The 25,425-nt window shown below is 40.2% G+C and overlaps 1 protein-coding gene across 1 annotated transcript in view; it reads left to right on the top strand.

The window, feature by feature from the left end:
• Positions 1-7,611, top strand: part of DNAJC12 (DnaJ heat shock protein family (Hsp40) member C12) — a 34,614-nt gene extending 27,003 nt beyond the window's left edge. Inside the window, exons 4-5 of the mRNA XM_008537145.2 lie at positions 1,515-1,719; positions 7,067-7,611. Coding sequence (XP_008535367.2) covers positions 1,515-1,719; positions 7,067-7,161 — 300 coding nt within the window. The 3' untranslated portion in view covers positions 7,162-7,611. The remainder of the gene's footprint in view (positions 1-1,514; positions 1,720-7,066) is intronic.
• The last annotated feature ends 17,814 nt before the right edge of the window (positions 7,612-25,425 follow it).

Below are 25,425 nucleotides of genomic sequence, written 5' to 3'. Positions count from 1 at the left end.
AAGCATACTGGACACAATTCTGGGATATCTGGTTTCTGGGGAGAGTTTTCAAGGGTTTTGGACCTTGTGTTTGCCTAAAAATTTAAGTTATACCGGAAGTCAATGGGCAATACCCAACACTGTTAATTTATGGTCCCTGGTTTTTAAAAATTGTAAGTTAAAAATATAATAAAACTATCATACTTTTGTTAAAAAAGTCTAAGTAATGAAATAGGATATGTAATAAAAAGGGAATACATCCTTATTTCAGACTCCAGTTCTACTCCCCTCTCTCAGAAAGCCACTATTGCAATTTCTTGTGTTTCCTTCTAGAAATCTTTCGTATAGTGTACCCATACATATTCATAATATCCTTTGAAAAATGGAAATATATTTAGCAAGTTCTTATTATTTGAAGAAAACTGAACTTGAAAAAGTTCACCTAAAGTGAATCTACTTAAAGTTATGTCAAATATTTCATAGTAAATATTGATTTAATTGCTGCTTTGTGCCATAAGTTTTCTTAGAGAGAAGATGTATAATCCAGAATTCTAATGTTTGCCAGCCCTGCATTGGTCACGGTCAGATGGGAGGTCACGGCAGTAGTTGTGGGGATAGTGGTCACAGTAGTAGTACGGTTAATTTCTGGCATGGCTCAGTGCACATAGCCTCACTGTTTGTTGTTTGTTTTTTGGTGGTATAATACACATAACATAAAACTCACTATTTTAACCATTTTAAAGTCAACAATTCAGTGGCATTAAGTACATTCACAATGTTTTCCACCAATCATCACTATCTAGTTCCAGAACTTTTTCATCACCCTAAAAGGAAACCCTGTACACGTTAGCAATCACTCCCTATTCCCCTCTCCCCCAGCTCCTGGTAACCACTAATCTACTTTCTATCTGTATGGATTTGTCTATTCTTGATATTTCATATAAGTAGAATCATAGAATAAGTGGCTTTTTGTGTCTGGCTTGTCATATTTAGCATAATGTTTTCAAGATCTATCCATGTTGTAGTACTTCATTCCTTTTTTATGTCCAATATATTTCACTGTATGGATATATCACATTTTTGTTTATCCATTCATGAGTTAATGTACATTTGGCTTGTTTCCATCTTTTGGCTTTTGTGAGCAGTGCTGCTATGAACATTTGTGTATCAGTTTTTCTTTGAACACCTGTTTTCAGTTTTTTTGGGTATACGCCAGGAATGGTCTTGCTGGGTCATATGGTAATTCTGTGTTTAACTTTCTGAGGAAATGTCTCATTCTTTGAACCTCTCTGATGTTGGTCTCTTGGCTCTGTACCGTGATATGGATTTTTCCTTATATCACTAGTCTTCCAAATCAGAGAGCATTAATTAATTAATATCTAGATTAATTGATTAATATCTAGTTAATAGTCAAGTCTAACATTCTGTTAATCAGCACTATAATAGTAGCTCAGGTGTTACCACATATTGAACGTTAAATATAGAAAACTACATAATATTGATTTGATATTATACGTCTGCTTACATTAATGTAGTCAATGCACTGGGCTGTCAGAAGTAAAAAGGATCTGATGCTGGAAGAATCTGACCAGACTCGTACCAGCAAGACTGAAAATGAGGAGGGGAACGAGCAAGGAGAAACGAAGAAAGAGGAGCTGGATTCAACCACAGAGAAAATGGAGCAGAAAGAATCTGAGTCTCTGGAGAAGTCATTCTCCCCACAAAATCCAGAGTCTCCAAGTAAGTCATGTCATGTGGCTTTGCAAAATGGAGAAGGTCTGAAATTAAAGGGTTTGCTTTATATTGCATTTATTTTCAATATTTCCCAACTGCACAGTAGTGCCAAATTTAAGGTTTGGTTCACCACCTTAAAAGATACTTACTTAGCATTGACACAGAAACTAGAAGATATATTCTTCAATGCATTCCTTGCAAAGGAAAATTTGAGACATCTCTGGGAGTATCCTTGACTTGACTGAAATAACACTAGCTAACATTTATTAGGTGTTTACTATGTGCAGGAATGTTCCTCGCATATATTACTTTACATCTATTGTGTTGTTTGACTTTAGTTTTACATATATTAGTTTCTTTAATCGCACTAGAAGTTTGTGAGGTTAGTACCAATATTGTTCTCATTTTACAGATGAGTAAACTGAAGCCCAGGGAGGTTGAGTAATTTTCTGAAGGCTGTACAGCTTGTATGTGGCAGGCAAGCTGTCTGTACTAAGGCAGTTTGGCCTCAGAGTCTGTTTCTAGGGCACTGCACTGTCCTGAGAAGATCCCGTATCTGTAAGGAGCTCTGTGGATGTTCTGCACCACGTATAGAGCCGGTGAAGCAGGGTGTGATAGAGGGTAAGCTGCTGGCTCCCAAACTACACTCCCTAGGTTCACATCCTACCTCTGCTCCCTGTTATCTGGAGTACTTGGTAAAAGTTGCTCAACTTCTCCAGACCTCAGTTTTCTCATCTATAAAACAGAGATCATAATGGTACCTTCTCATAAAGTTATCATGAGGATTAAATGAGGAGATCCATGCAAAATGCTTAGCACAGTGATTCACCTATAGCAGGTCCTGGGTGTGTGTCAGATAAATGTTAGATGTGTTATCATTTCTTCATCTATCTGGCCATACCACTGTGTTTATCTTGTGTAGGTGTATTGTATGCACACACTGCAGCTGCCCTCCAAATTCTTATCTGATGCTCGGGGTTGTGATACAACACTTCATTAGAATTTAGCTTTTTTGGGGTGTGTGTGAGGAAGATTGGCCCTGAGATAACATCTGTGCCAATCCTCCTCTATTTTATGTGGGATGCTGCCACAGCGTGGCTCGACAAGCGGTGCTAGGTCCACGCCTGAGATCTGAACCTGTGAACCTTGGGCCGCCAAAGCAGAGTATGTGAACTTTACTACTATGCTGCTGGGCTGGTCCTTAGAGTTCAGTTTTCGAGCAGAAGGTTCCTGAACATCCTTGAACACTTATTTAAACAAAGAAGATAATTAGACAGTTTGTGGAGAATGATAGATTTTCTAGAAATAGTCACTTCAAATTTCTCTTTAGGGAGAAATTGTATATGCTTACTACTGTCTGGGAATAAAGATCCTTAGACTTTGATTCAGGGGTCGCTGGTGGTTACCCAAGAGACTCCTGTAGAGTCTGCATGCTGATTGCATCAGCCTTGTAACTGGAAATAGTTATAATATAACAAACTGATCAAAGCAGAAGTCTGAATTTCAGAAAAACAGAGTTTTAAGCAAACACACACATACAAACACCCACCCACGTGCACACACAGGCAAATATCCAAATATTTCTCCCTTCAGCCCTGGAATGTTCAGATGTGTGGTTCCTGAACCCCTGGGCCTCCCCTCTGCACCCCCGTGACTTTGTGTTTTGGATTCAGATGTAGTTTGAGTTCACCAGAACTCGGGGAGTTGGACACTTCAGAAACTCAGGCATGACACCAAGGCCCCATTAGCATCCCTCTCATAAGATTCCATGAAATTTTCTCTGTCTTTAACAAAACAGTTATTTAGATATCAAAAAACCCCAAAGTAATGTGCACTTGTCATTAAAAAATCAAAGAATCCTATATAGACAATAACTTAGTGTCTACCCCAGTCTCCCATCCTTCTCTGCTTCTACTTCCTGAAGTAACCAGTGCGGATGCCCAGGTGTGTCTCCTTCCACACTGTTCTCTATGCTCATACAAACATGTGTAAGGAGATGTTCACTTATGAGGGGTTTAAAAATAAAGAACAGCATTAGACTGCGCACGTTCCTCTGTGTTACACAGTGGCTAAGAGCGGAGACTCTGGAACCAGATCCCAGCCTTTCTACTGATGAGTTGTGTGACCTTAGGCAAGTGAGTTAACCTGTCTGTATCTGAGTTTTCTTACCTATATATAATGGTCAAAACATCAGTGTCTACCTTGTAAGGTTTTGTTGAGGAGTAAATGACTTAATATATGTAAGATATTTAGACCAGGTACAAGGCAAGTGTTTTTTTAGTGTTAGCCTTTACTATTATGGGATTTCTCCTTAGACCTTTACATTTAGAATTAACTCATTCTTTTTACCAGCTGATAAATATTCCACAGTGTAGATATAAAATGATTTACTCAGAATAAATTGTGATGCCGGTTTTGATGCCCTCATTGTGAAGGATATTCTCTTCCTGTGCTTGAGGAACGAAGTAAAGGGGGTGAGAAGAGGAAAGATCATCATTCTGAGAAGTGGTTGGAGAATAAGAATTATGAAATTTTGCCAAAGGCTGCATTTACCAGTATTTTCTAAATGTTGTTTAAGAGATTTTTGGGTGTTCTAAGTAGTGCCTTAATGTTGGGGTTTGATATACCAAAGTGTAGTTGCATGATTATTTATAATTTCACTTTACTGAAGTGTAAATTTTTATAACATCAACATTTAAGAAATATTATTCATGTCAGCTTTACCAAGCCCCGAGTGGCTTCTCACAGAACTTTTCAGCATATTTGCTAATTTCCTCAAGTAGTGCGTGGTATTTACTTTGGAGTTTGCCTTTTGATGCCTCTTCTGTGATGATAGCCATCAAATAGTCCCCAGCATATTCTTTTTCTTTTTTAGATTTTATTTTTTTCCTTTTTCTCCCCAAAGCCCCCCAGTACATAGTTGTATATTCTTCGTTGTGGGTCCTTCTAGTTGTGGCATGTGGGACGCTGCCTCAGCGTGGTTTGATGAGCAGTGCCATGTCCGCGCCCAGGATTCGAACCAGCGAAACCCTGGGCCGCCTGCAGCGGAGTGCGCGAACTTAACCACTCGGCCACGGGGCCAGCCCCTCTCTGTCATATTCTAACTCTTCATCGCGACCAGTAAAATAGGGAGCACGGCGTCTGAAAACCAGCATGCGAGACAATCTCACTTGTACTTTCTTTCCATTTAAATATGCAATAAATATGCCGCCTGATAAATACAATTCTAGAACCAAATAGTTTGTGTAACATCCTGAGGTGAAAAAAAAATTTCAAATGTAGCATATGCTGTTTGTGTGCTGCCATATCCTGTGGGCATCCACCTTCCCAGGCGTTGCCAACCCTATGGCTTCTACCAGACCGCTTCCTCTGGCAGTGGAGCCTGCTTGGCAGCAAGGGAGCAGGTGGTAACTGCCAAGGAGTAAACAGTCTTTGGGTGTAGCCATCAGACAACAATGAATGGGAGCGGGAGGCTCCTCTACCCCTGAAGGAGGATAACTCTGAGGGGTTTTTATAGTGTCTCCCAGGGGTCTCCAGAGCGATGAAGCCCCAGCTGCCGAGGGTGGTAACTTGCCTGATAATGTACCTTTTATAGACTTGGTTCCCTGCCTCACCTCCCTACCAGGGCCTCCTGGAATCACGACCCGTATTAGCCACTTGCATTCAAATTCTTGTCTGGGGACCTATTTCGAACTAGAATATACCTTTTTCAAACTATAAAATAACATACATTTACTGCAGAGATGTGAGAAAATATGGCCAAGCAAAAGGAAGAAAATACAACAACTAGTAATCTTACCACCTAGAGACATATCTATTATTGATCGTTTGGTATATTTTTATATATGTCAGTATACCTAAAACTAAAAAGATCAGGTAGTCAGAAATAATTTCCTTTTTGATTTTTCCCCAAATGGAAATTCTTTTAGGTTTGTTTTCTCTGATAATTCCAGAAAAGTGCAAACAGATCCTGTTTTCCTGAGATAACCACTGTCAACTATTCTGTGTATATTTATCCTGACTAGACAGTATTTCGATAATATTTCTAAATATCAATGGAAGCATATTTTATATATTATTCTGTAACCTGCTTTTTCATTAGCAATATTATAAACATAAAAAAATGACACAAGGCATACTTGTCCATTGCAGAAAAATAAGAAAATAAGATAAACAAAAAAAAGAGTATAAAAAATGAAAATCGCATCTATTCCAACTATACAGGGATAACTGTTAACATTTAGGGATAATTCCTTGTAGACTTTAAAAATTTTTTACATAGATGCCCGTGTAAATAGTGAATTTAGGAATGTATAAACTGTTTTTCAACTACCTGTCATAGCAATATGTTAACGAGCATTTTCTATGACCGCAAATATTAAAAAATTGTTAATGACTATAGCAAAGCCTTTTAACCACGTATCTCTGCTGAAGATTTAGATTGTTTCTTTTTTTTTCTTTTTTAAAGATTGGCACCTGAGCTAACAACTGTTGCCAATCTTCCTTTTTTTTCTTCTCCCCAAAGTCCCCCAGTACATAGCTGTATATTTTAGTTGTAGGTCCCTCTGGTTGTGCTATGTGGGATGCCACCTCAGCATGGCCTGATGAGTGGTGCCATGTCCACACCCAGGATCCGAACTGGCGAAACCCTGGGCTGCTGAAGCAGAGCGCACGAACTTAACCACTTGGCCATGGGGCCGGCCCCTAGATTGTTTCTTGATTAAAAAAAAAAAACTTTTATAAATGGTATCATGATAAACATCTTTATAGTTAAAACCTTAAGCACATCTATGATTATTTCCTTAAGACAAATTTCTAGAAATAGAATTATTGCGTTAAAGGTTTATGCATTTTAATGAGTTTGATAAACATTGCAAAATAGCCTGCCAGAAGAGTTTTGCCAATTTATACTTCCTCCTGTAGGGAAGGAAAAATGAACTTTTCTCTAGTTTTCAACAAAGTTGTTTATTAGAATAAAAAATCTTGCTATTGTGGAATAAATTATTTGTGTTTCCAGGGATCCCTTAACACTGACCTTTTATTTTTGGCAGCTGTTTGAAAGTTGTTTCCAATTTCTTTGCAGGTGAATTGTCAAAATTCCCACTACTGGGGACATCTATAAATATCCTCTTATTATTAATCGTTTATGCATGTGAGGTCCTGTCATCCATATAAATGAATTCCTGTTTATAAGAATTCAAAAGTCTGCTTAAGTTAATCAGTTTCTGTAAGATATTAATAATTCATACCAAAGACTTACCCCTACATTTTACTTATTGCCGTGAAATCTTATCACCAAGCTGTTTTCTTTTCCTACCTCTGTTTTAAAGATCTTCTCTTCTCTCTTCTAAAGCTCTTTCACATGGGAACCGCTGGCACCTTCGTTTCCGCTGGTCTGGGGATGCTCCCTCAGAACTCCTGAGGAAATTCAGAAACTATGAAATATGAAATGTCCCTGCTCCACAGGAGAGAGAGAGAAAGAGAGCAAGACCGTCTCCTGTGCGGCTAACAAGCCGTCTTTGTTCAAATCTTAAAGATGTTATGTTTATATGTCATGTTTGTGAATTGCTGAGTACTGATTGATTCCTCCATCCTTGAACCCATTCTCATGATGTTTTTTAAATGAGAAAAATTTCAGAAGATTAATTTCTTTCAACATTTGAATAAACTAAGGCTCTTAGATTCAAAGTAGCTTGTACTATGTGCATTTTCCTGTTAATGTTCTTTATAGACATCCATGAAAAAAATCTATCTCTGTATTTAAATATTTCATTGATATACCATGATCTTTATTAGTGCTGGGTGTACAAGAAATGTTTTCTGACTCTTGACTTAAAATGAAACATGAAATTACTTGTCTAAACCGCATAGTGTGAAATAAACAATTTTCCCAAAGTTCATGATGAATTTATAATTCAACTGTGTTTTGGAAATAATTTGAATAGGTATTTCTACTTTAATTTTAATAATTGTAAATTTAAAAGGCTTTTATTTATTTGAGTAAATAAGATTTCTTTTGTTATATCAAGTGATAAATTTATAAATTGTGTTCTAACTATGAAAATGGGCATGTTAGGTAACATATCTTTTTAAAGTTGGAATTATTTTTTTATTCTTTCTTTCTTTCTGTCAAGGATTGGCGTCTGAGTTAACATCTGTTGCCAATCTCTTTTTTTCCCCTTCTTCTTTTCCCCAAAGCCCCCCAGTACATAGCTGTATATTCTGATTGTAAGTGCCTCTGGCTGTGCCATGTGGGACGCCACCTCAACATGGCCTGACGAGCGGTGCCATGTCTGCGCCCGGGATCCGAACCGGCGAAATCCTGGGCTACTGAATTGGAGCGCACGAACTTAACCACTCGGCTACAGGGCCGGTCCCTTTAGGTTGGAATTATTGATGGTCATGTGTAGTCTATGGTTAGTTTTTAGTTTGCAAACAAGTAAATTAAAAATTAAGAAGAAAAACAATTTTAGAGCAGGGGTTCCTTAGTCAATGACAGAGTTTTCATTCGTCTACAGCAAAATGCGAAAAGTAAGAATATAGGAAGTTTTTTTTAAAAAGCTAAATTATTCAGGGGCTGGCCCCGTGGCCGAGTGGTTAGGTTCGCGCGCTCCGCTGCAGGCGGCCCAGTGTTTCGTTGGTTCGAATCCTGGGCGCGGACATGGCACTGCTCATCAGACCACGCTGAGGCGGCATCCCACATGCCACAACTAGAAGGACCCACAACGAAGAATGTACAACTATGTACCGGGGGGGCTTTGGGGAGAAAAAGGAAAAAATAAAATCTTTAAAAAAAAAAACTTTATATATAAAAAAAAAAGCTAAATTATTCAGAAATTATGTCCTTCTTACCTTTGTGGTTTAAAATGTGCTTCCTTTGACAAAATAGTACCGTAGGAGATTGTGTTAGTTTGCTAGGGCCGCCACAGCAAAGTACCACGGACTGGGTGGCTTAACAACGTTCCTCACAGTTCCGGAGGCGAGGAGTCCTGGAGTGAGGGGTCTCTAGGTTTGGTTTCTTCTAAGGCCTCTCCTTGGCTTGCTGCCTTCTGGATGCGTCCTCACATGACCTTCGTCTGTGCACGTGTGTCCCTGGTGTCTCTACCTCCTCTTCCAAGGACGCCAGCCATATTGGACTAGGGCTCCACCCCAACAGCCTCCTTTTAACTTAATCACCTCTTGAGAGGCCTTATCTCCAAAAAGGGTTACACTCTGAGGGGGTGGGGATTGTGACTCCAACATATGAGTTTCAGAGGAACACAATTTAGTCCATAACATAGATGAAAGGCTTTTTTTTTTTTTTTTTAAACAAATACAACCCTATGTTGGTTCCCTTAGTTTCATTTGAATTTTTACTGTTTCGTCAAATCCAAAAGTCAGGGCCAGCCATTTAGCAAATTATTTCTATCCATATTTCACCACTTTGGTAAAACGTGATTTGACACTTTTACCATATCTGCAAATTTTACTTCATAAATAGAAAACAATTATATTTTTTGAGGCTTGATTTTTATTTTATTAGAAAATAATGATATTCAAAGAACATTAAAAGGCCAAGGACCTGCGTGGGAGTGGGTGTGAGGAAGGCTGGATCTCAGGCTCAGCCAGGCTGTGTGTGGAGCTCCTCTCCAGAGTCGGGGCCTCAGGGGAGGCCTGGGCTGGGGGACCCCAGGGTCCGGCAGGAGGGCAGGGAGCAGTCAGCGAGCACCAGGATGCAGTGCAGAGCTGGGGCAACGGGCGCTGGGCGGCCTCTGCAGGCTCAGCAGCTCACTAGGTATGTCCCTGTGGTGAAAAATATGGCAAGTTAAATTAATAAAATGAGCTTTTGGATTACAGTTGCCTGTCATAATGCCTGCCTGGCCCAGGTGGGCATTCCAAAAATACTAGATTGAATGAGGGAGTTTTTGAATCTAAGAATCAGGGTTTTAATTTTTTCCCATTTTTCCCTGTAGACTGTCTGATTACATCATTGATGACCTGTAATGATTGGTCCAGGCGGAAACCACTCCTACTCCCGAGGGCTGCTCTCAATTGTTGACAAGACTGAGCACTAGGTCTTGTTTGCTTTTCTCTCTCATGATACCAGAAACTGCCAAACAAGAAATGAGAAATAGCTCCACTTTAATGGGGGTTTATACTTGATCCCATAGAACTTAGTAGGAGAGCTTTATTCTCAAACACTTAATACTCCCCTGAACTCAAGGTTTAAAGAGGGAGGGGACTGTGCTTGGATAGTAGTTTTGCTCTTTGAATGAAAACTAAGGAGAAAACTGGACAAATCTTCAATAATTTGTTTGAATTCCTCATCACAACCACAATCATATGTATGCATAGTAGCACATTTTCAAAGCCATTTATTTTTGGATTATGGCTCAACTTCATGATATAGCAAACTGATTATGAAAAGATAACTTTACATAAAAGTTATTAAGCTCTTAAGTTAGCTCTAAATGGTGAAGATAATTTCTCTCATATTTGATATTGAATGAATGAATGAGGCACATATTTCTTGAGAACATTATTATGTCTTAAAAATTGTACTAGCATTTATGCAGGATATAAAAATTCTTAAGTCATGTTTATGTTCTTGAGTAGTTGATAATCCAGTGAAACATGACAGGTTTAGTGAAATAAGATATAAGAACATCTTACAGTTTAAAAGGAGTATATCAAATTAGTTTAAGTATGTAATGTGTTTAGAACATGCATAGCACATAGTAAGCACAATGTATATTAATTACTATGCTTATTATATTATTATGTGTTAAGTCTTGTGATCATCAGTTAGCAGAATTATGGCCTCTCATCCTCCCTTACTCCCTTCCTCAGTCCCTTTCCCCCAATTCTCCATCTCACAGGCACCACTTCTTGCATATCTTTCTTTAGGTATTCTGTGCATTTACCCACATATATGTGTTTCTCTTCTTTTCTGTACACAAATAGTAGCATATAATTTACATGGCTGCACGCCTTCCATTTATTCAGTTGATATATCTTAGAGATTTTTCCATTTTAGTATGTAAGTGCTACTTTATTCTGTTTATGTGCTGTGGTATTCCATTGTATAGATGAACCATAATTTATTTAATTTGTCCTCTATTGATGCCTTTCAAGGTTCCTACAGGTTTCTTACAAATAACGCTGTAACAGATAGTTCTGTGCATAGTATTTCTTGTGTGTGAAGTATACCTGTAAGACAAATACCTAGCACTGGAATGGATCAAGGAGTATATATGCACATTTAGAATCTGATTACTATATTCTTAGGCAGTTTGGCAAGTTTCACAGCTCTTAGGGTCATTGAATTGGAAAACCCAGAAAATAGTGCTTTTTCTTTGGGATTCTTGCTTTGAGTTTTTTTTTCACTTTAGGCTAGACTTTGTTGAGTGGCTCAGTTTGAAGCACTGTGCTCATGGAACCATTTACCCAGCACTTTCCATAACCCCTGATACCCTGATTGCCCAAGATATAAAGCAATAATAAAACCAGAGTACACTTTTCTTCTGGTACCTTCCACAGAGACAGGAAGAGAACAGGGTATTTTTTTCCTGTTATGGCTTCCTGCCCTCTGGGTGTCCTGAAATCTTGAAGTACAATTCTGAAACATTTTAGCTCTTTTAAGTAACAGAGCAACAGGCAACTCAACAGAGCGACTCTGGAAAACCTAGGCAGAGTTCACAATTTCCTATGATCCCAAATAGGTTCCAGTCTCCAATGGACATATCCAAGCCTGTCAAAAATATGCCCCCTGATGAGCAAATTAGAAATGCAAAAAAGACTTTGCAGATATTTCTTGTACAGAAAGAACTGGATAAGGAGAAGATAAGGTTGTTTTCCTGCTTATGAATTTTCATATCCTTTCTGCGCCCAGATTTGATGGTGGTTACGAGATTAATCACAGCAGCAAGGATCGATGACTAATGCAGCTATTGAGAGGGGTCTTTAATTTCCTGGAGGCAAAAACCATTACCCGCCACCTCCACATCACAGAAGAGGAGATGCCAGGACTACTGGGGAATCAGTGATGGAAGAAATTGTAAAACTGATGCAATTACTGAGAAAATGATGAAATGTCTCACAATGAAAGGCTTCAATTCCCTTCAGTTTGAGGTTTTGTGATATGTATCAGTGTGGCTATGTCTTCAGCATTATTACTTCTCGGCTCTCTGTGTCATCTTTCCCTCATTTGGGGGAATATTTTGCATCAGGCGGCTCATTCTCGTCCTTTCTCCTCCTACCCAGGCTCTTCCATTTCTTCCAATGTTTTTGCATTCATGATTTCTTGTATTAATTAGCTGCCAAGAGTAAACGTTTTCCTAGTGGAATCTAGGTTAGGTTTATGGAAAACAAGACCTTTCTCTGATTCTAACCTATGGTGGGATTTAGGGAAAATCACTTGAGCTCTCTGATCCCGTTTCTTCTACCTGTGGCTGGAAATAAGCATCCCCCCTTTGTAGAACACAGGCTCTGGGCTCCGAACCAGGTCCAGAGCTGCCTGTGGGAGCCAGGACAGTGTGGGAACTGGTGAGGAGTGTGTAGTCCAGAAGTAGAAGTCAAGGATTAGCAACGACAGGGAAGGCAGAGAATGAGACTGTGTTTTCTCCATCATTCTTTCCAATAACTCTTCTTACTGTTCTTTTAAGAAAAAGGCAGAGATAGCAAGGGAGAGATTATAGTTAAGTAGATATATCTATATGTACACCGGTTCCAACCACCTCAATTATCTTTTCACATTCGGCTGAATTAGATGCCATTCTTGGTAGCATCCCGCTTCTGAAGATAAAGGTGATTTGTCTTCAGAATAAAGTATATGAAATAAGCTTATATTTAACATATTAAATAGAAGTAAAGTATATTAAATATTTTCCAGCTTGTTAGATCATTAGGGGAGGCTCTAAAACAGGGTCTAATAATGATAATAATAATAGTGACTCCTACCTTTAACAGTTTCCAAAGCATTTTCTCATGAATCTTGTTTGAACCTCACAACTGACTTCACTTTCTTGAGGAATTTGTAGCTTTTTTTACATTCCAAAAATCATGATAGAATGGAAAACATTATTTTATTTTTAGCTTTTTCTTAAATCATTGGTTCTCAACCTTGAAATCACCTGGGGAGCATGAAAACCCTGATGCCTGGATCCCACCCCAGAGGTTCTGAAAAAGAAGCTGACATGAAGGTTGTTCACCAGAAAACACCTCAAGAGGAATGATTAGCTCTGTGCCCTTAGGCAAGTCTTTACTTTTACTTCTCTGAGACTTGCTTCCTCTCTTATAAAATGAGGACATGTAAACCTCATTTTACCAAGAAATGAAACGAAACCAGGAAAATTGTGGTTTTCCTGTGGAACAGTCTCGTTTTGATTCTTCTCTTCTGGACTAAATTCAAGGAATCAGGGAGTCTATGCATCAAGGCGGGGGCACTCTGCTGGCAGACATCCACGGTGGCAACATCCATGGTGCAACGTGTGTGGTTAAGAGGGTGGCTCTGGAGGCAGCACCTAGCCTCAGTGTAACCTTAGGCAAGCTCATTAACCTCCCTGTGCCTAGTTTCCTCATCAGTAAAACGGGATAGTAACTACTTGATGTAGGACACAAATGTCTACTGTTAATAGTAGAAATTGGGAAAGAAAATCAGAGAGTGACTAAAACTATTTTTTCCGAACACCTTTCCATTCTCTAGAATGGTGCTCCAGCATCCCCCGGGGGCTTGTTACAAATGCAGATTATTGGACCCCACCCCTGACCTACTGAATCAGAATCTGTGAGGGGTAAGGCCCAGGAATCTGTTTCGAATCTCGGTGGAATCTTGAGGGGATTCTCGTGCATGCTAAAGTTTGAACGTCACCATTCTAGAATCTTGCTCCCCAAAGTGTGATCCAGAGACCAGAATCATCAGCATCACCTGGGAACTTATTAGACATGCAGAATCTTGTGCCCCACTCTGCATCTGCTAAATTGTAACCTGTGTTTTAACAAGATCCTTAGGTATTCCTACGCACGTTAAATCTTGAGAAACACTGCCCTCGAACTGCATCTCTAATGCAGTAGCCACTAGCCATATGTGGCCATTAAAATTAAAATTAAATTAATTAAAATGAAATGACATTAGAAATGCAGTTTCTCAGTCACATTAGCCATACTTCAAGTGCACAAGGGCCACATGTGGCTGGTGGTTACTCTAGTAGACAGTGTAGACTATAGAACATTTCCATCATCTCAAAAAGTTCTATTGGACAGGCTGCTCTAGAATAATCATTACTATCATTGTCATTTTTTGTTTTGTAGCTACAGAGCATCTAAATGGAGCAGACTGCCTGATAAACTCTAATGTTTAAAAGAGCCAGGCAGGTGAAGTAAATGAATAAAGTAGGCCAATTATAAGAGAACCAAGAGCACAAGCATAATGCTAAGTGGCCAGCAATACTCAACCTCCATGCTGGGACTACAATAGGGAGTGCTGGGGACTGTGGTGACGGGAGAAAAGTGTGTTCAGATCCAGCCATTGGTTACCATGGAGGAGGCTAGGCCCAGGCTAGGCTAGACAGCTCTATTTTTGTTTAAGAAGCTAGAAATCTGGATTTCGATGTGATTCTTAAATTTTTATTGTTAAATTAAAATTTAAAAAATGCTATGCTGGCCAAAGAAACATTTCTGAAGGTCTGATTTGATCTTGGCCTTGTGACCCGAAACTCAAGCTCTCTGGTTCTACCTTGCCAAGGTCACTTGTTTGCTTTGCATATATCCTCCTTTCTTGCCTCTATATCTTCTTTCTTCTCTTCTTTCAATCTTGTGTTTGCTTTCCCTTCCCTTTTTTCCTTTCCTTTCTCCTCCTCTAATTTTTCTTGCATTCAGTAAGCATTTATTGAATGCTCTCTATGTGCCAGGCACTGTGCTAAGGGCATAGGATGCAAAGATGAACCAACATTGCCCCTCCCCTCAAAGAACCCACAGTTCAGTTTAGTGGGAAACTCACAGATGCATGCAGATAATGACTGCAATCTGTGGAGGGCTGTAGCAGAGGTGTGTTCAAAGCCCTGTGAAGTCACAAATAAAGGAGTAAGTCAACTTTAGGGGGAGGAGTCAGACAGGTCTTCACAAAAGTGTGGATATCTGAGCTGGGTTTTGAAGGATGTGGAAGAGTTCTCCAGGCTGAAGGGCTGGGATAGGAGTGGAAGAGGGTATTTTTAGTGGAAGGAATAGCTTGGAGACTTGACAGGGTTTGGTGTGTTTGGAAAGAGAAAATTTCTGAGTGGCTGACATGTAAGGTATAAAGTTACATACCAGACCTCCTTGTTCTTAAAAGTCTGTCGCTAGCCACTCCCCGCCACTATTTGAGCCACTTCTCCCTACCTCTAGTTTCCTCTCAGTGCAGCCTTGTGGCCCCTGGATCTAACACTTCCTCTCGAGTCCCCCCATCCCCTGCTGTCTTTTTACTCCCTCCCCTCTCCTGCCTGAAGCTAGATTGGCTGTGCATTGTTGTTGTTGAACCTGGGAGATAGGTACCTAAGTGTTCACTATACTAGACTCTGTATTTCTGTATATGTTTGCATATGTATTATGTTTGAAATACTCCATATTATTGGTTGAATTGTCTCCTTCAAAAACATATGTTAAAGTCCTAACTCCTGGTACCTGGGGATGTGACCTTATTTGGAAATAAGGTCTTTTCAGATGAAATCAAGTTAAGATGAAGTCACTAGGGTGGGCCCTAATCCAATGTGACTGGTGTCTTCATAAGAAGGGGGAAATTGATATGGTCTACTAATATTTGATGAGCGGGCCGAGAATACTCAATGGGAAAAGGACAGTCTCTTCAATAAATGGTGCTGGGAAAACTTGATAACCACATGCAGATGAATGGAATTGGACCCCTATCTTATACCACTCACAAAAATCAACTTGAAATGGATTAAAGTTAAACATAAGACTTGAAACTGTAAAAATCCTAGAAGAAAATATAGAGGAAAAGTTCCTTGACATTGGTTTTGGCAATGATTTTTTAGATATGACACCAAAGGCACAAGCAACAAAAACAAAAATTAATAAGTGGGACTACATCAAACTAAAAAGCTTCTGCTCAGCAAAACAAACAATCAACAAAATAAGAACACAACCTATGGAATGGGAGAAAATATTTGCAAATCAACTCCTGATAAGAAGTCAATATCCAAAATATATAAAGAACTCATACAACTCAATAGCAAAAAAAAAAAAAAAGAATGCAATTAAAAAATGGGCAGAGGAACTGAGTAGACATTTTTCCAGATGAGACATATAAATGGCCAACATGTCATATGAAAAGGTGCTCAACGTCAAAACCACAATGAGATATCACCTCACACCTGTTAGAATGGCTATCATCACAAAGGTAAGAAATAACAAGTGTTGGCAAGAATGTGGAGAAAAGGGAACTCTTGTGCACTGTTGGTGAGAATGTAAATTGGTACAGCCACTATGGAAAACAGTACAGGGATTCCTTAAGAAACCAAAAATAGGCCCCGGCCCTGTGGCTGAATGGTTAAATTTGTGTGCTCCACTTGGTGGCCCAGGGTTTCACTGGTTTGGAACCTGGGCACAGACGTGGCACCACTCATCAGGCCATGCTGAGGTGGCATCCCCACATAGAACAGCCAGAGGCACTCACAACTAGAATACACAACTATGTACTGGGGAGCTTTGGGGAGAAGAAGGAAAAAAAAGAAAAAGATTGGCAACAGATGTTAGCGCAGGTGCCAATATTAAAAAAACAAAACTAAAAATAGAACTACCATCTGATCCAGCAATCCTACTTCTGGGTATATATCCCAAGAAATGAGAACAAGATCTTGAGATATCTACACTCCCATGTTCATTGCAGCATTATTCACAAACAGCCAAGATATGGAAATAACCTAAGTGTCTGTCAACAGATAAATGGATAAAGCAGTTGTGGTATATATATACAATGGAATATTATTCAGCCACAAAAGTGAAAGAAATCCTGCCATTTGCAACAACATGGATGACTCTCGAGGGTGCTATGCTAAGTGAAATGTCAGACAGAGTAAGACGAATACTGTATGATATCATTTATAGGTATAACCCAAAAAAGCTAAACTCATAGTAACAGGAAAATAGTGTTTACCAGGGGCTGGGGTGGGGGAAATGGGAAGATGTTGGTCAAAAGGTGGAAACTTCTAGTTATAAGATGTATAAATTCTGGGGATCTAATGTAGAACAAGGTGATTATAGTTTATGTAATCTATATAGTTTATATAATATATATAGATTATAGATACTGTATTACATACTTGAAAGTAGCTAAGATGGTAGATCTTAAATGTTCTTACCACAGAAAGACGCGGCAATTGTGTACATGATGGAGGTGTCAGCTAATACTATTGTAATCATTTTGCAATATAGAAATGTATCAAATCAACATGTTGTACACCCTAAACTTATACAATATATGTCAATTACACCTCAATAAAGATGGGAAAGAAAAGAAGGGGGAAATCGGGACAGAGGCACACAGGGGGAATGCCACGTGACTGGCAGAGGCAGAGACTGGAGTGGGGCAGCTGCAAGCCAAGGAACACCGAGGGTTGATGGCCGTCCCCAGAGCTAGGAAGAGGCAAGGAAGGATTCTCCTCTCCAGCCTTCAGAGGGAGCACGGCCCTGTTGACACCTTGCTTGTTAGCCTCGGGAACTGTGTGACAATAGATTTGTTTTGGTTCAAGTCACCCAGTTTGTGTTTTTTTGTTATGGCAGCCCTAGGAAACTAAAGCATTCCATAATAAAAAAATAAAATAATAAATATATAACTACTTTAAACTTTTTCCTCCTTTAAACTTTTTCTTCATTTTTTCTCTGCTTCCTCTTCTACCACATCATAATCTAAATACCTTCACCATGTGTCCACCTTGGGCACAATACTCTTTTACTTTGAATAAGAATGACAGAAAACTGAAAATCTAAGAGCCAGAGTTTGAGGTGGAAGTAAGGAAGGACAGATTTACAGAAAACCAGAAAAATGCATAAGCTACCTCACAAATCTACGCAGCTTCGACAAGCCCCTTGCATGCCCTGAATCCGCCATGTTCCTCTGGGCCATTGTTAATTCCTTCTCCGGGTCACGAGACCTGGATTTTTCTAACTTGCAGGTGTTGGGCAAGCTGTTAAATACGAAGGTCTTATTTTCTCCACAGTAAAGTGAGGATGTTGGGTTACGCCAGGAAGCCTTCCTTGCTCGCCTTATTCTGGCTCAGGGGCTCCTTCAGCACCTGAGCCAACCTGCACCTATGGTAGCTTGCACCACACTGTCTTGTCGTTGGTTACCATCTATGGTGGGCACAAGACTGTGGACTCTGTAGGACAGAGATTTTCTTGCTCACCCCTGGAACAAGCGGTGTTCAGGTTCACTACCCTCGCCGAGCCCCTGGTCTCACACATAGTAGACACTCAGTGAATGCAGCCTGCCACAACACTGTATTTATGGTAAATCTGCACAAATATATGGTAAAAATTCTCTTTCAGAGAGCTAGAGAGGAAGCCATTTGTCCACATGTAACTGTTGTAACTCTTTTCTCTGGGCTCTGCCAGGTACTGCTCTTTCCTATTTGGGGCTCAGACTCTGAGAGCACCCCTCCTCCCCACCCAGGGCTTCCCACCTAGCTGTGCTCCGACACTGCTTATGCCTTGGTACAATGCCCAAAGCTGCACTAGGACAACCGAAGCGCTTGCCCAGGGGAGATTCTTTGGTATTAAAAGTTTTGTGCTTTTTAGTGATGAGAGTTAAGCCTTGCAACTGGTTTCAGAGAGGAAACAAGAGAGTGACACAGTACTGTGGGTCTTTAACAAGCACTTGGAAGGAAGATTTTTCTTTGCTCAAGAGAAGACATCAGAACTGTAGATAGGCATGTACAGTTGAAGCCCTGAAGAAAAATGAGCCAGAGAAAGCACTTCAAAGACGTGCAGGTTGCTTAGCCCAGTGAATATCGAACGAGATCTTTCCTTAGGACTGATTCCATTTCAGGAAAAAGAGGAATTTCACTATGCAAAGTTACCATGTGAAAAATGTGTAAGCTGATATTTAGTGATTTTAGCAGAGTGACACATCAAGATTTTGGCATTTTGGTGAAGTAGTCTTACAAAAAGGCTGGCTGTTTCTTTATAAGGGGATTTCTAAGATCTTTTCGAGGAAGATTAGCCCAAAGCTAACATCTGCTGCCAATCTTCCTCTTTTTGCTGAGGAAGACTAGCCCTGAGCTAACATCCGTGCCCATTTTCCTCTACTTTATATGTGGGACGCCTGCCACAGAGTGGCTTGACAAGCGGTGCATAGGTCCACACCTGGGATCCAAACAGGTGAACCCCACGGCCGCTGAAGTGGAACGTGTGAACTTAACCTCCATGCCACTGGGCCGGCCCCTGGGTAGAATTTTTACTATTCTACTTTCAAAATTATCAAAGCAGGTTCTACTTAGACTAAAAATTGATGGAAGATACCACAAGGAAATGTAAAGATTTTTTTCCCCCAGTAATATATTCACATGGTCCCCTAAAAGAAAGTTCTTCCGACCTATAAGCTGGAGTCACCATTCCTCAGATGGCCACAGGATGGCAGCCTTGAGCTAAAGTAGGAGAAGAGTCCACCCCAAAAGCATGTGCTGGTTTGCTGTGATGATGTGGACTCCAGACCTGGTTGCTTCTTTGCCTCTGCACCTCCACTCTGTGGTCAGCTAGTATCTTTGTCCACCACAGAGGTTTCATGAATAAAGCCTAGAGAGGCCTGGAGAAATCTTAAACAATCTGGCAATTCTGCAAGTTGCTCAGGTCAGTTTGTTGCTGTCAGTGCTGTGCGGAAGAGAAATACTTTCGTTCACAAAGGGAATATGTGTGTGCCAAGGACCATTTGTTATCTGAAACTTTGTGGTCAGAGGTAGGATTGATGCGGAAGCTTAGAGGTACATTTTAGAGTGTTAGGAAATAGCGTGTAGGGAGGTGTTACAACACTGAAAATGTAATTCAACATCACTAAATGATGTTATAATGAATTCAGTGTCTGGATGGTAGCCTTCAACAGGATAGGGACAAGTTGTTTTGTGGACCACTGTATCGCTTGCATATAAAAAAGTTGCCCCACATTGACTACCTTCTCCACTCAACTCTGGTCTTTTTTGCGGTTTCCTCCACAATGACTCTTTTGGAGAATGGGCCCAGAAGGAGCTACTACTGGACCCTACTCCCCTCCTCCCCACTCCCAGCCTCTTTTCTGCCCTACCTGGAATATTTTCAGTACAGACATACTTCATATGCCAAGGATCTACACCTGTGTTTTGAAACGTGTGGTCAGCAGACAGCCCTGCATATCAATCATTTAAAAAAGTGTCGATTCCTGGGCTTACCTCATATCTATTGAATCAGAATCTTCAACAGTGAGGTACAAGGGTCGTGTTTGTGTGTGTATATTTATTTATTTTTATTGAGGTAACATTGGTTTATATTATATAAATTTCAGGTGTACATCATTATCTTTCGATTTCTGTGTAAACTATATCATGTTCACCACCCGGAGGCTAATTACCATCTGTCAAGGTACACATGTGCCCTTCTACTCCTTTCGCCCTCCTCCACCCCCTCGTGGATTGTGTTTTTAATAAGCTCTGTTAGGTGATTCTTCTAATGTTTGAGAACCTCTGCTACAAAAAAAACCTCCCACAGGCTTGAATCCTGGTGGGTCAAGGAAGATACTTCCTCAAATAGCCTATGAGGTAAGGATAGAGAGAAGATAATGACTATAAAGATAATAAAAATAGTGATGATGATGATGATATCTAGACCATAATAGACCCACATGTATCTCAGAATCAGTCAGTCAAAGCCAGCATCTCTAGCATCTCCCAAAGTGGATGCTGAACCATCATGTTGCCAACAAAGAACAGAAAGTAACAGCAGTTGGTTATTGCAATCATTCAGGCTGCATTTAATTTTGCACCAGTTATTTTAAATGTTGGAACATGGGGAAAGAAGGATGCTAAGGGAGGAGTGGATAAATCTTGTAACCTAATAGAGTTATAAACTTTCCAAAAAAGTAGATATTAAGACCGTGAACGCTCAGCTTGAAATTCATTAGCCTCTTTCCTTTGAAATGGCTATCTTACCACCATGATGCTCTAGTGTTTTCAGCAAGGATTCCCCCAAGGGTCACTGTCAGCACAGCTTTAGGGACAAATAGCTGATTCAGTAGAAAGTCAGAAATTGAACAGGAAATATAACTAGTAAACAAACATATGGTAAAACATAGAAACTCCACTAGTAATTAAAGAAAAGCAAATTTAATAAAAATGAGGAGAGTGCTTACCTGTTAAATTAGCAAGAAAAAAAAAGTTGCAAGTGATAATACTCAATGAAGATGAGCATTCCACGATCCCAGCTTTCTTATGCATTGCTGGTGGCACTATACATTGGTACAACTGTTTCCCAATGCAATTTAGGAATATGTATTTAGAGCCACGGAAACGTTCATATCTTGATTCAATATTCCCATTCTTGGAGATGTAGATCCTAAAGAAATAACATGAAATATGGAAAAAAGCTTATATCTCAGAGATGTATATCACAACACTATTTAACATTATTTAGCAAAAAAGAAAAAAGGAAGTAGCCTGTGTGTGCAACAACTACTTCACTAAATTTGATAAGCTACTGTAGTAGTCTTTTATAGAGCCATTAAGAATCATGATTATGAAGACAAAGGAGCAGCAAAATGCTTACGAAATAATTTTAATGAAAATATAAAATATAATATATACTATATTGTTTTTCTGTGCATCTCTGTATTTTGAAAGTGTCAGTGATTTAACTTTTAATGTAACTATATATTAAATAATATAAATATAGAACAGAAAGGAAATGCATCACAGTGATAAAGTTGGTGAGTTACGGTGCTGGATTATACATAATGATTGTTATTTTCTCTGTTTCCCAAGTTTTATGTGAGGCAGGGTCCTGGCTATCTCCTTTTGACCACTCAGACCCGCTCTCTGCCCCGTCCTCAGCTGCAGCGCTGGGCAGCAGGGCTTGGCCAATGGGGAGGCCCAGCGAGGGCGCAGAGAGGTGGAGGAGAGGTGCGGTCCCTCCCTGCAGGATCACCTTGCACGGCTTCTGTTTCCTAAAGGGAGGGCAGTGCTCCTCTGAGGCAGCCTTCTCCTCAGAACTTTCTCCTTCTGGCTTATGGTGGCTGTTCCCTCCCTCTTAGGCGTGGTGACAGCTTTGCTGTCCCTTGAGGTTTCTCTGCACCCTCTCCATACCTTTGTAAAGTGTCTCTTTGTTAAACCATATAGAATTGCCCTAACTCGACTGTGCCTTCTGTTTCTTGCTGAGATATTGACCGATCCTGCACTAGTCATGCCTTTTTCTTTTCTATATTTCTGATGCTGTGACAGATGGAGCCTTACTAAATCTGGAGAGTCTGCCCCTCCCAGGACTAGCCAATTCCTGGAGACAGTAAACAACTCACCTGCAAGAGCGCCTTTCACATGTGAACGAAGCGATCCTGAGCCCACTCACTGAGCACCTCCTTTCTCAGGCTCTTACCCTCTGGGCCACTATTCCCCTGCTCTAACTGTCCCAGGGCCAGCTACAGACACCTAGAGACAACCCTTGTGCCCCAGAGCCTGCTGAAATCATTCAAACTAGCCAGCTCTACACCTGCGCTCCCTGCCTTGCCTGCTCCTTCCCGCAGAAGCCAAATGAAGACTGGAGCCCACGTTTCCCGGTCGCTGCCTCTGCCTGGGACAGACCCAGAGCTTCCATGCATTGCCCCCATGGGTGGCATGCTCCCTCCCCTTGGACACTATGAATAACAAACTATTCTTTTCAAGGACAGTCTCCTGACCTGTTGTCCTCATCACACCTGAATAACAATAAAACCTACATTTTAAAACAGATGCAAGTGGTTTGATACTTTTATCATTTTTAAAAAGTGGACACTGCCCACCAGAACCTGTGCCATTGCAGAAAAGTTCTAACAGCTGTGTGGTGAGCTTTAGCTGGAAACATGAAAATCTCTATTTCCCCAACAGCCAAACATTTCCCCCAATGAGAAATTCCCAAATGCTGTAGTAATAATAATAGATAATAAAAAAGAGCAACTAAAATACTGAAATATGAAGATACAGCCTAGTCAGCAGCAGGCTGTATGTTTTACAGAGACAATCTTGGGAAAGATGGTTAGAGGGGTATTTTTGTTAATGAAGTTTAAAAAGCAGTGGGGGAAAACACAAAGAATAATTTAGAAAGGCATCCTATTGAAGATGGCGCTCATATATTAATACATGTTAGAAATGAGTGGCTCAGGAGGCATCAATCTGCCTGAGAAGTGGTCATTTTTCACATCTGGATAAATGTAAACCAAAATCAAATTGTCACAAGTAGATCTGAACGATATATTGGCTAATTTTCACGGCAAAAGCAGGAACGGGAAAAGCAATAGATAAGAGTGTCTCTGAGCCTCTTTGCCTGCATTTTAGAAATAAATTTGTTTCTAAAATGAATCCACCCTCAAGTCAGTCTTCCAAAGGAGTTGGGACTGTGCCATGATATTAACGTAGGTACTGAAAAAAATTCATCCAGTCATACATCTCACCCTGGAAATGTTCTGCAAGCAGAAGCAGCCACAGAGTGGGTCTCATGGACCTCCCGTCACTCCCTTGCCTTATATGTAATCTTTGTCGTTCTGCAGGGAAGGTTCCAGACCTGCATCCTTTGTCACTCCAGTCTTTACTGTCCTTTTTATGAGGCAGAATCAGTGAGAACTTCACCTAGAGAGCATTTGAGTTAGCAGAGGCTGTGGTCACAGAAATTATTACTGGAGCATCTTGAATTGTTAATAAAAATTCCAGGAAGCCCAGTAGCTTCTGGGTAGAATATGGAATTAAGGAGAAGGAGAGGAAACAGAAGGAGAAAGGGAAGGGACACTTTCCAAGAACTGACTCATTTGAAATGTCAAAAGGTAAATGAGTACTTTCACTTCTGGCGCCTCCTCTTCCCTGCAGATGGACTAGATCAGCAGAGGAGAGAGTTTTTCTTTCTTTGTAGGGTATTGGTGTGGACTATACTTTTATTTTATTAATTTTTTTCAGCTTTATTGAGGGTAGACTATGCTTTTAGAACTTTTTGACCACTGGGATTTCTCATGCCCGATTCCTTTCCCCCAATTCTACATGAAAATGGATGACTGGGATTAAGATCCCTGCTTTAGAAAATGTCATATACACAAAATTTTCTTTGAAGCACTTTTTTTTTTTTGTAAAATCAAAAGATTTGGGACACCTTTAATGGTCATCAATAGGGATTTGGTTAAATAAATTATGGTGCATTCATTCTGAGGCAGTGAGCTCTGACGCAGAGGGCATTTGAGCTGGCAGAGGCCATTGTCAATGAGAATGCTCTTTATATAGAAGATGTTCAGGATATATTTTTAAATAACAAAAGAAGATCCAGAACATTTTGTACAGTATGCTAATGTTTGTGAAAAAAATATATATTCTTGTATGTGCAAAAAGAAGGCATTGAAGGAAAAAATGAGAAACTGATAACTGGTGGTCCAGGAAGGGGACCTTGGTGGCAGAAGGACAGGAGTGGGTGGGAGCCACTGTGATTTTGAACCATGAGAATATATTACCTATTCAATAAGCAAATTAATAGGATTTAATTTTAAAAATCTCTGCTTTATTTATCTTGCTATAAAATAGGAGTTCAGTTCTCGGCCATCTCTCTGGTATATCTCTAATATATTTGATGTTCCTGTTAGCTTTTCTGGAATATTTCTTGAACATGGGACAAACAGAGAGGAGCACAGATTGGATTTTGCGTATCTGACATATGTTAGATTTATTTATGTGTATGTCTTCAAATCTGTGTGTATAGTGTGTTGCTTGGTCTGTATATTCCAAGTCAACCACTAAGGACAGCCAAAGGTGCCAATGTGGAAAAGGGCCAGAAATGGCTAAATCCGTTTTGTGGGCGTGTGTCAGCCAGTCCGCCTGCTTTTATAGTCACGGTGGGGAGTGGTGTGAGAGATGACTGAAAGGAGGTTAGGGCCAAATTATGAAGGGCTTTGGCAGGTTGCTAGGACGCCCAAACCAGGGAGTCTTTACTCTGCCAGACAAGGGGATCCACTGGGGATCTGTGAGCAGGGGAGACAGGTGTTCAGATCAGTGTCTAGAAAGAGGCAATGCTAGTGGTGTCTGGACAGACCTAGCCAGTGCAGGGGACCCAAGAGAAAAGGCTCTTCGTATTCGGGTTTTTCTTCCCAGGGACAGAATATCTCACATTAGGGGGTCATTGACACATATCATGCAGCTTATATATATAGTTAAAAAATTGAGTAGACTGGAGTTGGAAGGAGGAATGTAACACAGACTGGGAAATTATATTTGTAAAACCAATAATGAGCTGTAAGAGGCATCAGAAAATAAAAAAAAGCTCAGATAAGAGAGAATGTCAGAGTAGCTGCAAGTCTCTCAAAGAAGGCCTGACACAGTCCTCAGCCAGAGCCAAGTCTGCTCAGCTGTGTACTGCAACTCCCAGGGAACTTGTTCCCGCCTTCATCCAGCTCAGAGAGACAACAGAGCAGAGAAAATTCCACTCCAGTTACGTGAATCAAATAGCCTCTGTCATCCCTGTCCAGCGGTGCCCTCAGGTTGGTTCCCGCCTTTACGAGAG

This window comes from Equus przewalskii, chromosome 1 (assembly GCF_037783145.1).
Source record: "Equus przewalskii isolate Varuska chromosome 1, EquPr2, whole genome shotgun sequence".
Taxonomy (NCBI): domain Eukaryota; kingdom Metazoa; phylum Chordata; class Mammalia; order Perissodactyla; family Equidae; genus Equus; species Equus przewalskii.
The sequence above is the reverse complement of the archived record's forward strand: the minus strand, read 5'-3'. Positions and strand labels throughout refer to the sequence as shown.